The 17,864-nt window shown below is 43.7% G+C and overlaps 1 protein-coding gene across 2 annotated transcripts in view; it reads left to right on the top strand.

Annotated features, from left to right (window-relative positions):
* Positions 1-17,864, top strand: part of LOC141089275 (uncharacterized) — a 157,122-nt gene that overhangs the window by 55,042 nt on the left and 84,216 nt on the right. For both annotated transcript variants that reach the window (XM_073575577.1, XM_073575576.1), the window contains exon 2: positions 13,700-13,819. In XM_073575577.1, coding sequence (XP_073431678.1) covers positions 13,700-13,819 — 120 coding nt within the window. The remainder of the gene's footprint in view (positions 1-13,699; positions 13,820-17,864) is intronic.

Here is a 17,864-nt window from a genome sequence, read left to right on the forward strand (position 1 = left end):
ACTATAGAAGAGAGAGGGGATGCTAAAAGATATAAATAAACTGGAGAAGTGGGCAACATCTAAGGCTAGGATCACTTTTGCGTTCAGGATGGCTGCGTACTTCCTCCCTTCTTCCTCTGAAGCTCCCACTACGCTCTGCCTAATTTGATAATTCTGAGCGTATATGTGAAACCAGCCTAACAGAATGGTTTTTAACAGGGAAAAATGCAAAGTACTACGTCTGGGCAATAAAAATGAAAAAAGCATTTACAGAATGGGAGGAATAGGGCTAAGCAACAGCACATGTGAAAAAGACTTGGGTATACTAATAGATCAGACTGAACATGAGTCAACAGTGTGAGGCAGCAGCAGGCAAAAAAGGCAAATGCAATTCTGGGATGTATTAACAGAAGCATACAGTCTAGATCAGTCATTATTGCCCTCTACTCCTGTGTTCAGTTTTGGGCACCACATTTAAAAAAAAAAAAAAAAAAAAAAAAAAAAAAAAAGACTTCAACAAACTGGAGAGAGTTCACAGAAGAGCGACCGATATGGTGACTGGTCTGCAAACCATGTCCTATGAGGAACGGTTGCAGGATTTGAGAATGTTTAGCTTACTAAAAAAGACTGGGAAGAGACTGAATAGCTGTTTACAAATATCTTAAGGGCTGTCACATTGTAGAAGAATCATTTTTATTCTCATTTGCACAAGGAAAGACTAGAAGCAATGGGATGAAACTGGGAGGAGACAGATTAGATATTGGGAAACTTTTTGACAGGTTGATCAATGAGTGGAACAGGCAGGAAGGAGAGGTGTTGAGTTCTCCTTCAATAGAAGTCTTCAAACAGAGGCTGGACAGACATCTGTCTAGGATGATTTAGTTCTGCTTTGAGCAGAAGGTTGGACCAGATGACCCAGGAAGGCCCTTCCAATTCTAATCTGATTTCTACTTGCCCTGTTGCGGTGGCAAGTGGGTTTCATATTTGTGGGTTGATGTCGCCTTTTTATTGTCGGGTGACATCAAGCCCACAAGTTAGTAATGGAGAGGCATCTATAAGACACCTATCCATTAGTAACCTCATAGTGATATTGTATAAAAACAGACACTCATAATAAAGTCCTTTAATGAATCTTAACTAAACCATACTCACCGAATGCATAATCCACCTAAGTCAACATCTCCTGCAACAAAAATAAAGTAATAAACCACAATGTTTTTCATCTGTACGCCAAGAAGTAAAATGCATAATGTCCCACGACGATCCTTATCACTTTGCGAGCAGCCACATCAGTGATGTTACTGCTCTGGCAGCCGGCGATACACTGACAGGAGGTAATCGCTCCCGCAGTGTATAGCACTGAGCTGCTGTGAGAGTTCATCGGAGTTCATCGGAGTTCATCAGCTGATCAGCTCTGGTGATCTCCCTTACGGCACCACTGCTGCATGGGAAAGTTCTCATGCAGTGGTGATGTGAGGGCATCAGCTGATGACCTCTGATGAACTAATGGCAGCTCAGTGATACGCTGCGGGAACGATTACCTCCTGTCAGTGTATCAGTGATCGGCTGCCAGGTAGAGAGGTCCAATCTCCCAATGTGACTGGTCTACACATTGAGATCGCCATGGGACACACAGGATTATGTGGACTATAGCGGACAGGTGAGTATGTCTGTTTAATTTTTTTTTTTCTAGAAAACAAGGGCGTCAGGGATTTTGTGTTGGGTGAGTATAATGGGTTTTTATTTTTGTGTCTAATTATTTTACTTTTTTTTTTAATCTAAACTGTGAGCACAGGCGCCGGCTGAGATTACATCTCCCATCAGTGGCACCTCCTGCACTATTAACAGTGACAACAGACGTAGCCCGATGGGAGCAGTAGTCTCATCAGCCCACACCTGCTGACTGGTGGTAAGCTTTTTACCGCAGGTCACTGCTGCGTGTCAGTCACAGCTGTGGAGTCACACTGACAACATAACCCTGCAGTGCTCTGACTGTCTTACCAGTGGTAACGTTACCGCCAATGAGGACTACCGCGCTGGTATGTCACGCAGATGACAGCTTGGGAAACACCAAAGGAAGCTAATAAAATGCCAAACAAAAACTCAGCAAATCTGCAAACATTTTTTATACCTGCGTTTTTGCTGCGGTTTTGACTGACTCAATTGAAGTCAATGGGTGAAAAAACGCTGCAGAAACTCAAAGAATTTACGTTTTGCAGGAAAAAAAAGCACTGCAAATACTTAAGGAAAATAACTGATCATGTGCACAACACTTCAGGCTTGTCATTGAATTAGCTTGCATAAGGTTTTCATAGCTTTTTTTTTTTTTTGCCTATTTCCACGTGAAAAAAACACCAGGTTTTGGTGACAGAGCTGATATGGATCTGCCTGGTAAGGTGGCTTACTTAGTAAAATGTTGGCAGCAAACAGTAAAACAAGCGTATTGTGCATATTTGAGTCTCCACAGCATTTGTTTACCTATTAGCTTTCTGCACATATTTATATTTTTTGACCGTCATCCCCCTTTCCTTTCCCTCTCTCCTTCCTTCCTCCTCTCCTGTGTTCCCCTCTTTTTGCACCTGCTCTGCATAGTATTGCTTTATTTTGTATGTTTTGTCATATTGACTTAACCCCTTAACGTCCAATGACTGGCATAGCCCGTCATGGAGGGATGTCAGTTCCCACATCATAACTGGCTATGCCCGTCATGCCTTTGAACTACCACTGCGTGTAAACACGCAGTGGTAGTTCAGTGCCGACAACTGACAGGCACGGCAAGGGGTGCAGGGACCCTGCAGTCAGTCCCCGGTCTCTCAACGCTGTGATCAATCTGTCAATCTGACTGATCACAGCATGAGCGGGCAGGAGATGCTGAAGTTTCAGCATCTCCTACCCGGTAAGTGCAGAAGCTCAGCGCTGCCAGTGGCTGAGTTTCCTGCACTTACAGCAAGGAGCTGCGTCTATGCCCCTTCTGGCTGTTTAACCGCCTGATTGCTGCGATCGAGCAAGATTGCAGCGTTCAGAGTTGAGGCAGAGGGATGGGGGCTCCCTCTGCCTCAGATGGGTGTCCCCGTGATATCGCGGTGCCCGATCTCAGCCATGATGATTCGGGGGGTTGTCATTACAACCCCTGGGTCATCTAGCTGCAGAAAGCCTCTGAAACCATGCTCACAGCATGGTCTCAGCAGCTTTCTCCATAGGTATACATTGCAATGCTGGAGCATTGCAATGTATTATAACTGCAAATCAAAGTGAAAGTTCCATAAAGGGACAAGGTAAAAAATAAAAAAAAATTGTGAAAAAAATACAAAAATCCCCTAAAACATTTTTGTTAAAAAAAAAACAAAACAAACAAAACACATGTTTGGTATCGCCGTGCCCGTAAAAATCCCATCTATAAGTGTTACCCTAGTTAACCCCTTCAGTGAACGCCATGAAAAAAAACACAGAAGTAGCAAGTTATACTTTTTCCAAGCGGTATGATACCGCTTGGAAAAAGTGTAATAAAACGCGATAAAAAAATAGTAATATAGTATCACTTAAAGCGCCATCTTGACCCGCAATAAAGCAAGCCGCCATACAGCTCCATCAGCGGAAAAATAAGTTATAGCTCTCAGAATTAAGTGATGCAAAAAAAATTTTTTCTAGAAGTTTTTTTTTTAACACAAAAAAACACAGATAAAAATTATAAATGAGGTATCGTTATAATCGTAGTGACCTGAAGAATAAAGCTGCCTTACCAATTTTACCACACGCGGAACGGAGGAAAATTTTTTTTCCAGAATTGCTGGTTTTTGTTCATTCTGCCTCCACAAAAATTGGAATAGAAAGCGATTTAAAAAGTTATGTGCCTGAAAATGGTACCAATAAAAATGTTGGCTCATCCCTCAAATAAGCCCGCACGTGACTCGGTGTCGGCCGAAATATGGAAACATTATAGCTCTCAAAATACAGCTATGCAAAAATTTATTACAAAAAATTCTTCCAAAAAAGGCGTCTTTTACTGTGTGACAGAAGCTAAACACTAAAAAAGGGTATAAATCTGGTAACTCTGTAATCGCACCGACCCGAAGTATAAAGTTGCCTAATCACTAATACCCCACAAGGAACAGTGTAAAAAATAAAAACAATTGTTAACCTTTTGTGGATTTGTTCATTCTGCCTCCCAAAGATCGCAGTAAGGCGTTCAGAGTATCAGCATACTCAGGAGAAATTAGACCACAAAAGTTGTTGAGCAATTTGTCCTGTTACCCTTGTGAAAATAAAACTTTTGGGGCAAAAAGATTTTTGTGGGGAAAAAAATTTTTTTTTTTTTTTTTTTTTTTTTTTTTTTTTTTTTTTTTAGTTTTCACAGCTCTACGTTTTAAACTTCTGTGAAGCACTTGGGGGTTCAAAGTGCTCACCACACATCTAGATAAGCTCCTTGGGGGTGGGGGGTCTAGTTTACAAAATGGGGTCACTTGTCGGGGGGTTCTACTGTTTAGGCATATCAGGGGGTCTGCAAACGCAACATGTCGCCTGCAGACCATTCCATCAAAGTCTGCATTCCAAAACGGCGCTCCTTCCCTTCCAAGTTCTGCCATGCGCACACATATGGGTTATCAGTGTACTCGGGACAAATTGCGCAATAACTTCTGGGGTCCTGTTACCCTTGGGAAAATAAAATTTGGGGATGAAAAGATCATTTTTGTGGAAAAAAAAATGATTTTAATTTTACGGCTCTACGTTATAAACTTCTGTGAAGCCCTTGGGAGTTCAAAGTGCTCACCACACATTAAGATCAGTTCCTTGGTGGGTCTAGTTTCCAAAATGGAGTCACTTATGGGGGGGTTTCCACTGATTAGGTACATCAGGGGCTCTCCAAATACGACATGGCATCCGTTCTCAGTTCCAGCCAAATTGGCAATCAAAATCTCAAATGATGCTCCTTCACTACAGAGCACTGCCATGCGCCTAAAGATTGGTCTTCCTCCACACATGGGGTATCGGTGTACTCAGGAGAAATTGCACAACAAATGTGATTTCATTTTCTCCTGATACTCTTGACAAAATAAAAAAAATTTGTGTCCGAAGAAAATTTTTTTAGGAAAAAAGTTAAATGTTCGTTTTTTTTCCTTCCACATTGCTTCAATTCTTGTGAATAATAAATTTTATTTCTATAGCGCCGACATATTCCGCAGCACTTTACATTTCAGAGGGGACTTGTACAGACGATAGACATTACAGCATAACAATAATCACATAGATCATGAGATAACAAGAGGAATGAGAACCCTGCTCACAAGCTTACAATCTGAGGAAAAATGTAGACACAAAAGGTGGGTGGTAACAATTGCCCTGATTGTATGGACCAGCCATAATGTAAAGTGTGTATCAGTACAGACACAAATAGCTAATAGATGCAAAAAGCATGTGGGAACATGATGCGGGGAACCTGGTTATGGTAAAACTTTTAACTGTGCCGCACTGGGATAGTTAGGTTAATGTGTTGAGGCGGTAGGATAGTCTGAATAAATGCATTTTCAGGGCACGCTTAAAATTGTAGAGGTTGGGGACTAATCGTATTGACCTGGGAAGTGCATTCCAAAGAATTGGTGCAGCACGTGTATAGTGTTGGAGAAGGGAGTGGGAGGTTCTGATTGAGGATGCTAACCTCAGGTCATCACGAAAATAGACAGTCACACTCACAATGTGAATTCACCGCAGACCCCTGCCTCCCGCACGTGAATAGCCCCTAATGGGACTTTGAAATGCCTCCGTCCTCCACTATGAAAATTCTACTTAAGTATGGATTGAGAAAGACCTATGGTTAGGTCGAAACGTAACCATATAGAATACACTTCTGGGATATTTTCTTGTAACTGCGGTGAAACACTACTTAGTGAATTGGAAAAGAAGAAATTAAAGAATGAACACTTTTTTTGTAATAACAAATCATTGTGAGTGCGACTGTCTATTTTCATGACTATTTGTGGATTACCACACTCAGTCTGCACCAAACCAGCTAGAGTTCGTGTCTTTTTCCTCTCTCCTAACCTCAGGTCATCAGCAGAACGGAGGGCGCGGGTAGGGTGGTATAATGAAACAAGGGAGGAGATGTAGGGTGGTGCTGAGCCATGGACAGCTTTGTAGGTGAGGGTAATAAGTTTGTACTGGATTCTGAAGTGGATGGGTAGCCAGTGTAATGACTGGCATTAGGTAGAGGCATCGGTGTAACGATTGGCAAGGAATATGATCCTGGCTGCAGCATTCAATACAGATTGGAGGGGGGAGAGTTTGCTAAGAGGGAGACCGATTAGAAGAGTTACAATAGACGAGAATGAATAAGAGAAACAGTAAGAGTTTTTGCAGAGTCAAAAATAAGAACAGGTTGAATTCTAGAAATGTTTGAGGTGCAGATAAGAGCGAGCCAGTGATCGGATGTGGGGGCAAAGGAAAGCTCTGACTCAAGTATGACCCCAAGACAGCGGGCATGTTGCTGGGGAGTAATAGTGGAACCACACACGAAAATGGCCATGTCTGGTATAGGTACATTAGTAGCGGGAGGAAACACAAGGAGTTCAGTCTTTGACAGGTTCAGTTTCAGATATAGTGAGGACATGATGTTAGACACCGCGTTTAGACAATCGCTGGTGTTTTCTAGAAAGTCAGGTGTGATGTTTGGAGAAGCGTATAATTGGGTGTCATCAGCATAGAGATGGTACTGGAAACCAAATCTGATTGTACACTGCCCCTATTAGTCAAACAAAGAGAAGAGGAGGGGGCCTAGGACTGATCCTTGAGGAACCCCAACAGTAAGGGGAAGATGAGAGGAGGAGCAACCAGCAAAAGATACAGTAAAGGAGCAGTCAGAGATAGGAGAACCAGGAGAGAGCGGCGTCCTTGAGGCCAATGGAACGGAGCATAGTGAGGAGGTGTTGATGGTCCACAGTGTCAAATGCTGCAGAGGGATCCAAGAGAATTAGCATGGAGTCATGACCATTTGATTTAGCTGTTAGTAGAGCATTAGAGACTTTAGTGAGGGCAGTTTCAGTAGAGTGTAAAGAGCGGTAACCGGTTTGGAGAGGGTTGAGAAGAGTTAGAGATGGTGGATAAGATTGGAGTGGACCAGGAGTTCCAGGAGTTGAGATGAAGGGAAGATTAGAGACAGGTCTATAGTTGGCGGCACAGTTTTGGTCAAGGGATGGTTTTTTAAGTAGTGGATGTATGATGGCATGCTTAAATGAGGAGGGAAAGATACCAGAAGAGAGAGAGGCTAAATATTTTAGTTAGGTGAGTGGTGACAGCAGGGGAAAGGGACTGGAGGAGATGTGATGGAAATGGGTCACTGGTGCAATTGGTTGGGAGAAAGATGCAAGGAGCCTGCTTACTACTTCTGTGACTGGTTCAAAATACAGAATGTGAGCTAGATGCAGTGGGGGAGAGAGGACAGTGCATGGTATGAGGTGATTGGGAATTAATTTCCTGTCGGATCTGGTCAATTTTTTTTCTTGAAAGTAATGGGCCTGATCGTCAGCTCGAAGCCCCGTGGTTGGGGCCTGTACTCTTGGGTTGAGTCGAGAATGAAGTGTCAAAGAGACGTTTAGGGTTATTGGACAGTGAGGTGATGAGGGTGTTTGAAATAGGTTTGTTTTGAGAGGTGAAGGGCAGTGTTGTATGTTCTAAGCATAAACTTACAATGGATGAAATCTTTGTGTAGATTGGATTTTCTCCACAGACGTTCGGCGCACCGCTGCAGGAAACGTGTTTGCAGGGTGTGCCAGGGTTGTCGCCGTCTGTGTTGTGGTGTTCTATGTATAGGAGGTGCAAATGCATCCAGGGCACTTTGAAGTGTTTCATTGTATTGCTTCAATGCAGAATCAGGACATGAGGGAGGAGAAAGGGGCCAATGAAGACTGTAAGTTCTTCATAAGTTTCTGGGTGTTAATGGCCTGTATGTTTCTATAAGTATGGACGGTGGGGGTGACATGAGCGGCCTGGCAGTTCTTAATAAAGAATGAAAGAAGGTTGTGGTCAGAGAGTGGGAGAGGGGAGTTTGCAAAATCATCCACTGCACGAAGCCGAGAGAAGACAGTCGAGGGAGGTTCCGTCTTCATGCGTTGGAGAATTAGTAAGCTGCGAAAGGCCAAACGAGGAGGTTAGAGATAAAAGGTGAGTATCAGATGGGGAGAGGGGAAAAGCAATGGGGATGTTGAAATCTCCCATGATGAGGGTAGGGCTGTCACAGGAGAGAAAATGTGGAAGCTAAGTGGCAAAATGATCCAGGAACTGATGGGAGGGGCCGGGAGGACGATATACCACCGCCTCTCGCATGGAGAAGGGGGTATAGTGAAGTACCTAAAGGGTTAATAAACTTATTGAATGTGGTTTTGAACACCTTGCGGGGTGCATTTTTTAGAATCGTGTCACTTTTGGGTGTTTTCTGTTATATTGACACCCCCCCCCCCCCCCCCCCAAACGCACTTCAAATGTGAGGTGGTCCTTGGAAAAAAAAAAAAGGGGTTTGTAAATTTTGTTGGAAAAATGAGAAATCGCTGGTCAATTTTTAACCCTTATAACTTCCTAACAAAAAATTGTTTCCAAAATTGTGCTGATGTAAAGTTGACATGTGGGAAATGTTGTTTATTAACTATTTTCTGTGACATCACTCTCTGATTTAAGGGTACAAAAATTAAAAGTTTGGAAATTGCAAAATTTTCAAAGTTTTTGACAAATTTCCGTTTTCATAAATAAACGAGCCCTATTGAAGAATTTTTACCACTAACGTGAAGTACAATATGTCACGAAAACAAAACTCAGAATCGACTGGATCCGTTAAAGCGTTCCATAGTTATAACCGCATAAAGTGACAGTGGTCCGATTTTCAAAATTAAGGCCTGGTCATTATCCTACAAAGTGGCTTGGTCCTTAAGGGGTTAATTATGACTTTCTGATTGCACTATTCATCACTTATTTTCGTTGTTGTATTGCACATGCACTTTTAGAAAGATTTATATCCCAATTATACACTTTACATATATTTGTATATTTATATCCATTTTACTTGATCATTCCATTACTGTGTTCACACTTGCTTCCTTCTGTGCCAGTCTCCTGTAGATAGATCTTGTTGTCAACTTGAAAGTAATTGTGAGTGTGGATGAATTTTGTAAGTTTCACCACAGACTCTGCATCATTCTCGGTGTTTTCCATGAAGAATTTGCAGCTCTATCTACAGGAGACTGGCACAGCTATGGCAAGTAAAATGGCTCTACAGTATGCAAATCTTTTCATGGCCAAGCTTGAAAGCGACTTTTTGTCCTCGTGTCCCATCCGGCCTCTGGCCTACTACCGCTACATTGATTGTTTTAATCATCTGGATGGAGTCTGAGCAACAGCTAAAGATGTTCCATGAGCAGTTTAATCAATTTCATCCCACCATCAACTTAACACTCGACTACTCCAGCACTGAAATTAACTTTTTGGACACATTAAGCAAAAGAACAATGAAATAGAGACATCCTTGTATCAGAAGCCATTCGACCGTCCAACATACCTTAAATGGGACAGTTTTCATCCAAAACACACTCTATTGTCTACAGCCAAGCCATCAGATACAATCGTATGTTCCAACCCCATGGATAGAGACAAACACCTCGGTCGCCTCAAAGACTTTTTTTTTTTTAATCAGGGCTACCATCCAAGAACAATTGAAAACCAAATTACAAGAGCCACCAGAATATCGAGGAATCACCTGCTACATTACAAAGCTAAAGATTATAACCGGGTGCCTCTAGTGGTTACCTACAATCCAAATCTGGAGGAGCTAAGGGGAGATGCACGGAAATTACAACCTTTACTAAAAAAAGATGCCCTATTACAATCCATATTTCCAGACCCCCCCACTGCTGTTTTAGGCAACCCCCAAATTTAAGAAGCATCATTGTCAGTAGCTCCCTGTCCTCCCCAACAGCTGCAGGAACCTTTCCTTGTAACCAAAAAAAATATAAAACCTGTTCATTTATAATGACCACTGACAAGATAAAGATCCCCAACTCACATCAGGACTAGAAGATCCCAGGTACTTTCAGCTGCATCACATCTAATGTGGTGTAATTAATTATTTGTACTAAATGTCCAACTGGGGGTCTGTATGTGGGGGAGACCGGGCAAAAACTGAGAACAAGGATTCCCTGGTCATAGCATGATGGACATTAAATTACTTGTATTAAAAGGTAACTTCAAGTCTCAGAGACAGGGTCTGGGAGTGTAAATTTGACAACCTTTGGCACACTCGGTGCAGGAATTAATGTGTCACATGGATTTATGTCTTTTTACATCAATTAAGAAATTTGCTCTTCAGACCTTCTGGGGGTATCACACAACAAAGAACCAGACACCAATCAGAGGGCAATGAAACATCCAGACTCCTTATCTATGAACTGTTCAAATATTTGTTTATCCCTCTCCCATAATGGCAATTCTGCTTCATGTCATTTGTCTTATCTATTGGGTAATTTCTTTGCTGTTTTGTGTATAAATGTGATTCTTCGGATGTATTAGCCTGGTGAAGAGATTGGAGTAGTCTTGAAAGCTTGCAATTTGTTGCCATCTTTTCAGTTTGCCATTAATATCCACCACTGAGTACTCTCAATTCTAAATATTTTTCTATCCACTGGCTACACTGATATATATATCCATATATTTCCTGTACCTGCAGTTAAAACATTGTCGTGATAAGTTTCCTTTTAAGCCAAATGGTATCTTTGCTAAAATATCAGACTAAAGTCCTAGCTGTTTATTTTGGCTTAGTATCTAATAAAGGAAAACAATGTTGTAGTACATGTACAATGCTATTCAAGAATTAAGGTTGTTTTATTTTCTAAAGCCTTTCTTTGGAAGTGTTGGGCATTTATTTGCTATACCACTTTGATCAGGGAACTAAAGCCCCCATCTCACATAGGGAGATCGCTGAAGCGTCACAATTTTTTTTTTTTTTGTGACGCAACAGCGACCTCGCCAGCGATCGCTCTACATGTGACACGCAGCGGCGACCACCCCCCACTGGATATCGCTGATCATGCTCGAATCTCCTGAGCCATTTTTTCCTAGTCTGCGTCCCGCTGGCCAGCGCGCATTGCTGTTTGATCCGACAAGTGACCTCGTTGGCGACGCAGAACTCAGGGACGCAGGCTGGAATCGTTCAGAAAAGCTGCTGTGACAAGGTACCAACGACCGCTGAGGATTGCTGGATGGTTGCTGCGTCGCTGAAGAGATCTGCCTGTTTGGCAGATTGCTAGCGACCATTTAGCAACACACCAGCGATCCTTACCAGGTCGTATCGTTGTTGGGATTGCTGGTGCGTTGCTAAGTGAAACGGGACCCTTAGATGTGTGACCAGACATCACAAGAGGAAGATCTCAAATGACTATACAGTATGATAGAGATTCGCCATTTTCTCTCGTTGGTATGGCTTAACTGACCATCACTTATGTCCATAAATTGAGGAAAGCTGGCCAACATCTTCAATAATCATAAATATTTATGGGACTAGTCTTTTGGGTCAGTAAATACCAATAGCTCCTGCAGCTAATCTGCTGTTTTGTGATTGACTGCAGCATTAAATATGATATATACACTGAGGTTTTTATTGGTAGCAGGAACAATAAGCCTTTATGAGCATACAGCTGTCTGAGAGTAACATTAAATGCTTACAGATTCCTTAAAATCTACAGATGCAGAAGTGCAGAGGCATCTATGTACAGCAATCTTGCACTATAATTTTTACGTGTTCATAATGGTAAGTGTGTTAAAGATATAATAAATGTAAAAGAGGTTGCCACTTTTTATTTTGCTCGTTGCAGGTTTCCTCAAATTGACCAGCGCTCTTGTCCTTAAGGCCTCCTTCACACGTCTGTTTACCTGTGGCACCACTTTTTTCACACGTACACACATTAACTATTGGGCTGCGCACGTCTGTGACCCACATGTGGACGTGTCATGATTTATTTATTTATTTTTTTTTTATCCAAATGTCAGTACGTTCTGCACATGGACGACAGAGTGACATCTTAGGCTGGGGTCACATTGCGTTAATGCAGTCCGTTCAATGCTTAGCGTTGACTGCGTTAACACTATAGCAGAACGTGATTGTGTTAGGCTATACTGCTAGTGCAGATACTTCATCTGTGCTAGCGGCGACTGACTCTCCGACGCTGGAGAGCATGTCCGAGGGTCTGTCAGAGAATGACAGCACCGCTAGCGCATGCCGATTATGGCATGCATTAGCGATGCGCCCGATAATGGGAGTGAATAGCTGTGTTAACAGATTGCGTTATATCGCAGTGTAATGCAATCCGTTAAACGGACTGCATTAACGCAGTATGATCCCAGCCCTAAACGTCCATGTGACACGTACTGCAATAGACACAGCACGGTGGCTCAGTGGTTAGCAAGGCTGCAGCGCTGGGGTCCTGGGTTCGAATCCCACCAAGGACAATATCTGCAAGGAGTTTGTATGTTCTCCCCGTGTTTGCGTGGGTTTCCTCTGGGCACTCCGGTTTCCTCCCACATTCTAAAGACATACTAATAGGGAATTTAGATTGTGAGCCCCATCGGGGACAGTGATGATGTGTGCAAACTGTAAAGTGCTGCGGAATATGTTAGCGCTATATAAAAATAAAGATTATATTATTAAATGACTAAAATTTAGATGTAAGATGAGCAAAGGTAGAGATGGTTAAGTAAATAGATGGAGGATATCATTACTGTACATGGATTAATCAAATCAATGAGAGTGTGGGCCGCCCCACTTTTTGGTAGCCAGTAAAGGTAAAGCAGAAGGCTTACCAGACTTGGAAGGTCCATGGTTATTGGGCCCTTCCCAGCCTAAAAATACTAGCCATCAACCACTAGAGAAGTGGCACATCACATTAGATGCATCAATTCTGGCATTTTGCTTCTGCTTTTTCCAATTGCCCTGGTGAATTTACATAAAAACCTCACAGCTGACATCAAACCCTGGGGTTGGTAAATGTAGGTGTTTATCAGACAACCCCTCCCCCTTTACTAACCTAATAGTACTAATAATAATAAAAAAAAACTTTCCTTGGTGATCCATTTATTTTTATTTTTTTTTTTAAAAACAAAAAAATCACACGCAGTTCTGACGTAGTCCAGGGAATCCTTGTCCACAAATGCAAACCTGAAAAGCATAAAGAAACACTATATCTTGTTCATCAATTTATTATAATAAAAATTCCCACACAGGTCTCACTTACTCCAGTGCTTCCCACGATGTTCCCTAAATCCGGCTCACACTGCGCTTCTCGAGATCCAGCGAATGGAAAGTGGCAATGTTGGTGGGTCTCGTTGAGTGCAGCATGGGCAGGATTTGCAGAACATCGTGGGAAGCCCTGAAAACGTCAAACGTGCATGAACATTTTTCTTTTTTAACGGATGTGTGAAGGAGGCCTAAAACAAAGCTGGAGAAGGAGCAGGTGACCATACCTGTCCATCAGCCTTGTCCTCAATTGTAAAATACCTCACAGGGGAAAGTGGCTTTTTTTTTTTTTTTTCCTCTATTGGAGGAGGCTGGACTGGTTTAGTCACATGTCTCACACCAGCAGCCATTGGATAGGCAGAAGTTGGCTTCATGGTAACGTTCATGTCTTATAAAGTATACATGTTATACAATAAGCAAATTTTTTTTTTTTTAACTATTTAATTCTTTGCTTAATAGAGCATTTTTACGAGGTGCTTGTAGATGGGGTCCAAATTGCCGCTTCACCCATGAAACACAGTATATTCCAGTTTGTCGACACTTCGGGAATGGATTCTGTAGCTATGGAGACAGATGCAGGTAATGATAAAGTTCATTGTTTATAATCACAAGTGTGGAGACACAGCATTGTATCTTAATTAACCAGACTATTTTTAGCAAACTAAGAACAGACTATCTTTATGTTGACTCTTGAATTTGTGTTGGTCAGGAAAAGACTTTTGCTTGTGTAAAGCCCCCGTTACACACAGCGTTATCGCTAGCAATATCGCTGTAACGTCACTGGTTTTGTGATGTAGCAGCGATATTGCTAGCGATATCGCTACATGTGATACTTGCCTCCGACCGGCTCCCCTGCTGGTTATCGCTGATCGCGCGAGAAGGTCCTGGACCATTTCTCGTCGGGCGCTGCCTGTGGCGCCGACGAGCGATGCGTGGACGCGGGTGGAGGACGTCAGGATCGCATTGTCTGACAGGTAAGTAGCGAACCCCGACCCCTGCGATGTCGCTGGTGAGATCTGCCTGTGTGGCAGCTCACTAGCGACCACTTAGCAATGCACCAGCGATCCATATCGTTTTCGGGATCGCTGGTGCATCGCTAAAGGTACTGTCACTCTTAGCGATATCGCTAGCAATATCGCTATAACTTGTGACGTTATAGCGATATTGCTATGTTTGATACTTGCCTACGACCCGCTCCCCTGCTGGTTATCGCTGATTGTGCGAGAACGTCCAGGACCGTTTCTCGTCGTCAGCTTCCTGTGGAGAGACTAGCGTGGAGCCGGGCGGGAGGACGTCAGGATCGCCTAGTGTGACAGGTAAGTAGCGACCCCTGACCCCTGCGATGTCACTGGTGAGATCTGCCTGTGTGGCAGCTCACTAGCGACCACTTAGCGATGCACCAGCGATCCTGACCGCGTCATATCGCTGGTCGGGATCGCTGGTGCATCGCTAAGTGTGACAGTAACTTAAGTGTAACGGTACCCTAAGCCTGTAATATTGACATTTCATACAACAAATTGTGCTTTTATCCTTAATGACTAGTGATTTTTACTGATATGCTAATCAAGCATTGTCTAGGCCAGAGTTTTTTTTTTTTTTTTTTTTTTTTTTTTTTTTTTAAAGCCAAGGAGGAAAGTGGTAATTAAACAGCAAAGCATATTTTTTCACCAAAGGCAACAATATAATCCATATTATAGCCATGTATTTATTTTACTTTACAAGGTCATGCTGATGAGAATCTTTGAAGCTACGTTCCCACGTTGAGCGCTTTTTGATGCTGCACATTTTTGCTTCATCAAAAAATGCAGTTTGTTACAGTTCTAACAAAATGGATGGGATCTAAAGAAATCTCATACCTGCATTTCACAGCAGAAACGCAGGTAATCCATACAGAAGTATATCAAAGTTTTGTCAAAGCCAAAAAACTAGGAAGTATATAAAAAAAAATCTTTAATTAAAATGACATGCCCAAAAAGCAACATTAAAAAAATTGTAAAAATACAATGAAAAACTGCAAGTAACCAAATTTAAAGTAAAAATGCAGAAATTCTGCAGCAGCAAAAGCTTATCATGGGAACGTAGTCTAAAGGTGCTGGCTTCTTTATGTATAATTTGAACATGTGTAGGGAAACATGCCTACAGTAAATAAATATTTCAGCTTGGGAGATAAGTGCTGTCTATCAGGAACAATCTCTTGTTTTTTCTTATGTCCATAAAATGGTTGAAGAGCATGTGACTAGGCATGTCAATCTGCCTACTCCATTGAAACGCTCTTGGCCCGATTCATCAGTGTGTTCGCAAGAAATCTGCTTAAGGGTATGTGCACATGCTGCAGATCCGCAGCAGTTCTGCAGACAGTGTACAGTACCATGTAAGTCTATGGGATTTACAGTCCGCAGTGCACATGCTGCAGTTTTTACACTGTGGAAAAGCTGCGGTTTTAAATCCGCAGAAAGATTCCGCTGCAGTTTGCCACCTATTCCATTGTCCAGGTGTTAAACCGCAGGGGAAAACCACTGGCCAATCTGCAGGTAAAACCGCAGGTCAATTTGCCGCACAGAAAAATCCGCTGGTGAATCCGCAGTGTGTGAACGTAGCCTTAAACATTTTGAGAAGTTGCAAAAAATTTTTTAAGTTTGTTGTATTCACACTAGTTTAAACAGTTCTCCCAAAATGGGCAGAGCTGGAATGGAATGGGGGTGTGGCGCCAAATCTCGTCAATTTATGACAAGATGAGTAGTATGTTACGCTGAAAATCTAATCTAAGATTTGTGGCGAGGTGCGTGCCTAGAGACTCGCTTTAATGCAAGTTGTTCTTCTGAAATGACAGTTAAACTTGGGAATGAAATAAAATTATAATCTCTTTATTGACAGATCTGTCTGCATGGATATAAATTTGCATTTATTCGGACTCCCATGACAGCACCACGAGAGAGGGGATCCGCCCTATAGGAACAGGAAACCTACAGATACAAAAAGGGCGGCACCTCAACCACGCAACAGTTGGTTTCCTGTTCCTGAGGGGACGGGATCCTACAGAAGAACCGGATCCCAGGCCGGCCAGCCGATACCGGTAGCGAGGGGGTCTCCTACCTCGGCCTGGTGCGGATCTCCTGGAGGACGCCACGGTGGCCCAGGATGGGTGTCACGGCGGTGGCGTGTGCAGCAGGGAGCGGCGTCCGGAGGATGTCCGTCTCCGGAATTAGGCCGCCGCCGGTAAGTATATTCCCCCCGGGGGTTCCCGGTTCCGGCGGCGCAGGTACGACGGCAACGCTGTGCAGGTGGCTGCGACCGGGTGGCGCTGCTTCCGGGGCGTCCCGCGTGACTTCCGGTGTTTCCCGGGGTAGCGGTGACGTCAGGGGGCGGGCGGAGAATGCGCTTCCGGGTCAGCGTGCCACTGCGCATGCGCGAGGATTCCAAAATGGCGGCGCCCATCGGAAACACCGATGGCGCCAAGTCCGGCGCCAGCTGGGGTAGGGAGCCCCGTTAAAGGGGGGGAGGGGCGCGGCATGGATACTGCTGACCGGAGGAGGGGTATTTAGGCGGGACCCTGGCAGGGTACCTTGCCTTGGCCACATTACTACATGCAGCAGTGTACAGCAGCAGCAGTGGTAATGGAGAGTGATCGAGAGCAGCAGCGGCAGAAGCAAGGGCGACAGCAGCGGCTAACATCACTGCCGCCCCTGGATGACCTTCGGCAGGTCAAACAAAGTGTCCCGTGACAGTAATACGGGACGAAGTGACCAGTCCACTCGTAAGAGCTCCTCCAGGCAGACAGGAGCATCGACCGAAAGAAATCCCCCTCGTTCTCCGGTACTTGATTGTGGCACTGGTAAGTGATCTTCGTGAAAGTTCACTCAGTGACGGGACCCCCCTTCTGTGTTTTTTTTTTTTTTTTTTTTTTTTTTGGGGGAAAAAAAGCTACAAGTAAAAATAAACATGGGGAATGCGCACTCTGTGCATGCCCATTACCGGACGCGTGCCTCAAAAGATTGTGCCCCCCCTGTATTCAGCAGACGGTGGCAGAAGAGTCGCCCGCAGTAGCGGCGAGTTTAAAGGACATTGTCAGGGCAGAAATGAGGGAAACCCTAAAGTCCTTGTCCCAGCCGCAATGTCTAAGGGGCGAGGTCCCGGCGGAGTCTGATTCCTCGGTAGAGTGGAGAAAAAGCAGAGATTCCCAGGCTTCATCTCCCTCGTCCTCCTCAGGAGAAGAGGACTCGGGGCGATTTTGTCTGCCTCTTGACCGGGTAGACAAGCTGGTCAAAGCAGACAGAGGGACAATGGAGGTAGAGGAGCCTAAGCCCCATTTGTCCATGCAGGATGTCATGTTCTGTGGGCTGGAACAGAGGAAGCGGAGAGTCTTTCCGTTAAATCAAAAGATACAGGATCTGATCCACAGAGAGTGGGAAAAAAACGGACAAAAGAGGGTCGCTACCACCAGCCCTCAAACGAAGATACCCCTTCGACGATCCGGCAGTAAGTTCTTGGGACAGAGCCCCCAAATTAGATGCAGCCATTGCAAAGGCATCAAAAAAATCCTCGCTCCCCTTTGAGGACATGGGATCCCTTTAAAGATCCCCTAGACAGGAAGGCTGATACTTTCCTGAAAAACACCTGGGAGATG

This window comes from Dendrobates tinctorius, unplaced genomic scaffold (genome assembly GCF_039654945.1).
Source record: "Dendrobates tinctorius isolate UK_male_01 unplaced genomic scaffold, ASM3965494v1 ptg000045l, whole genome shotgun sequence".
Classification (NCBI taxonomy): Eukaryota; Metazoa; Chordata; class Amphibia; order Anura; family Dendrobatidae; genus Dendrobates; species Dendrobates tinctorius.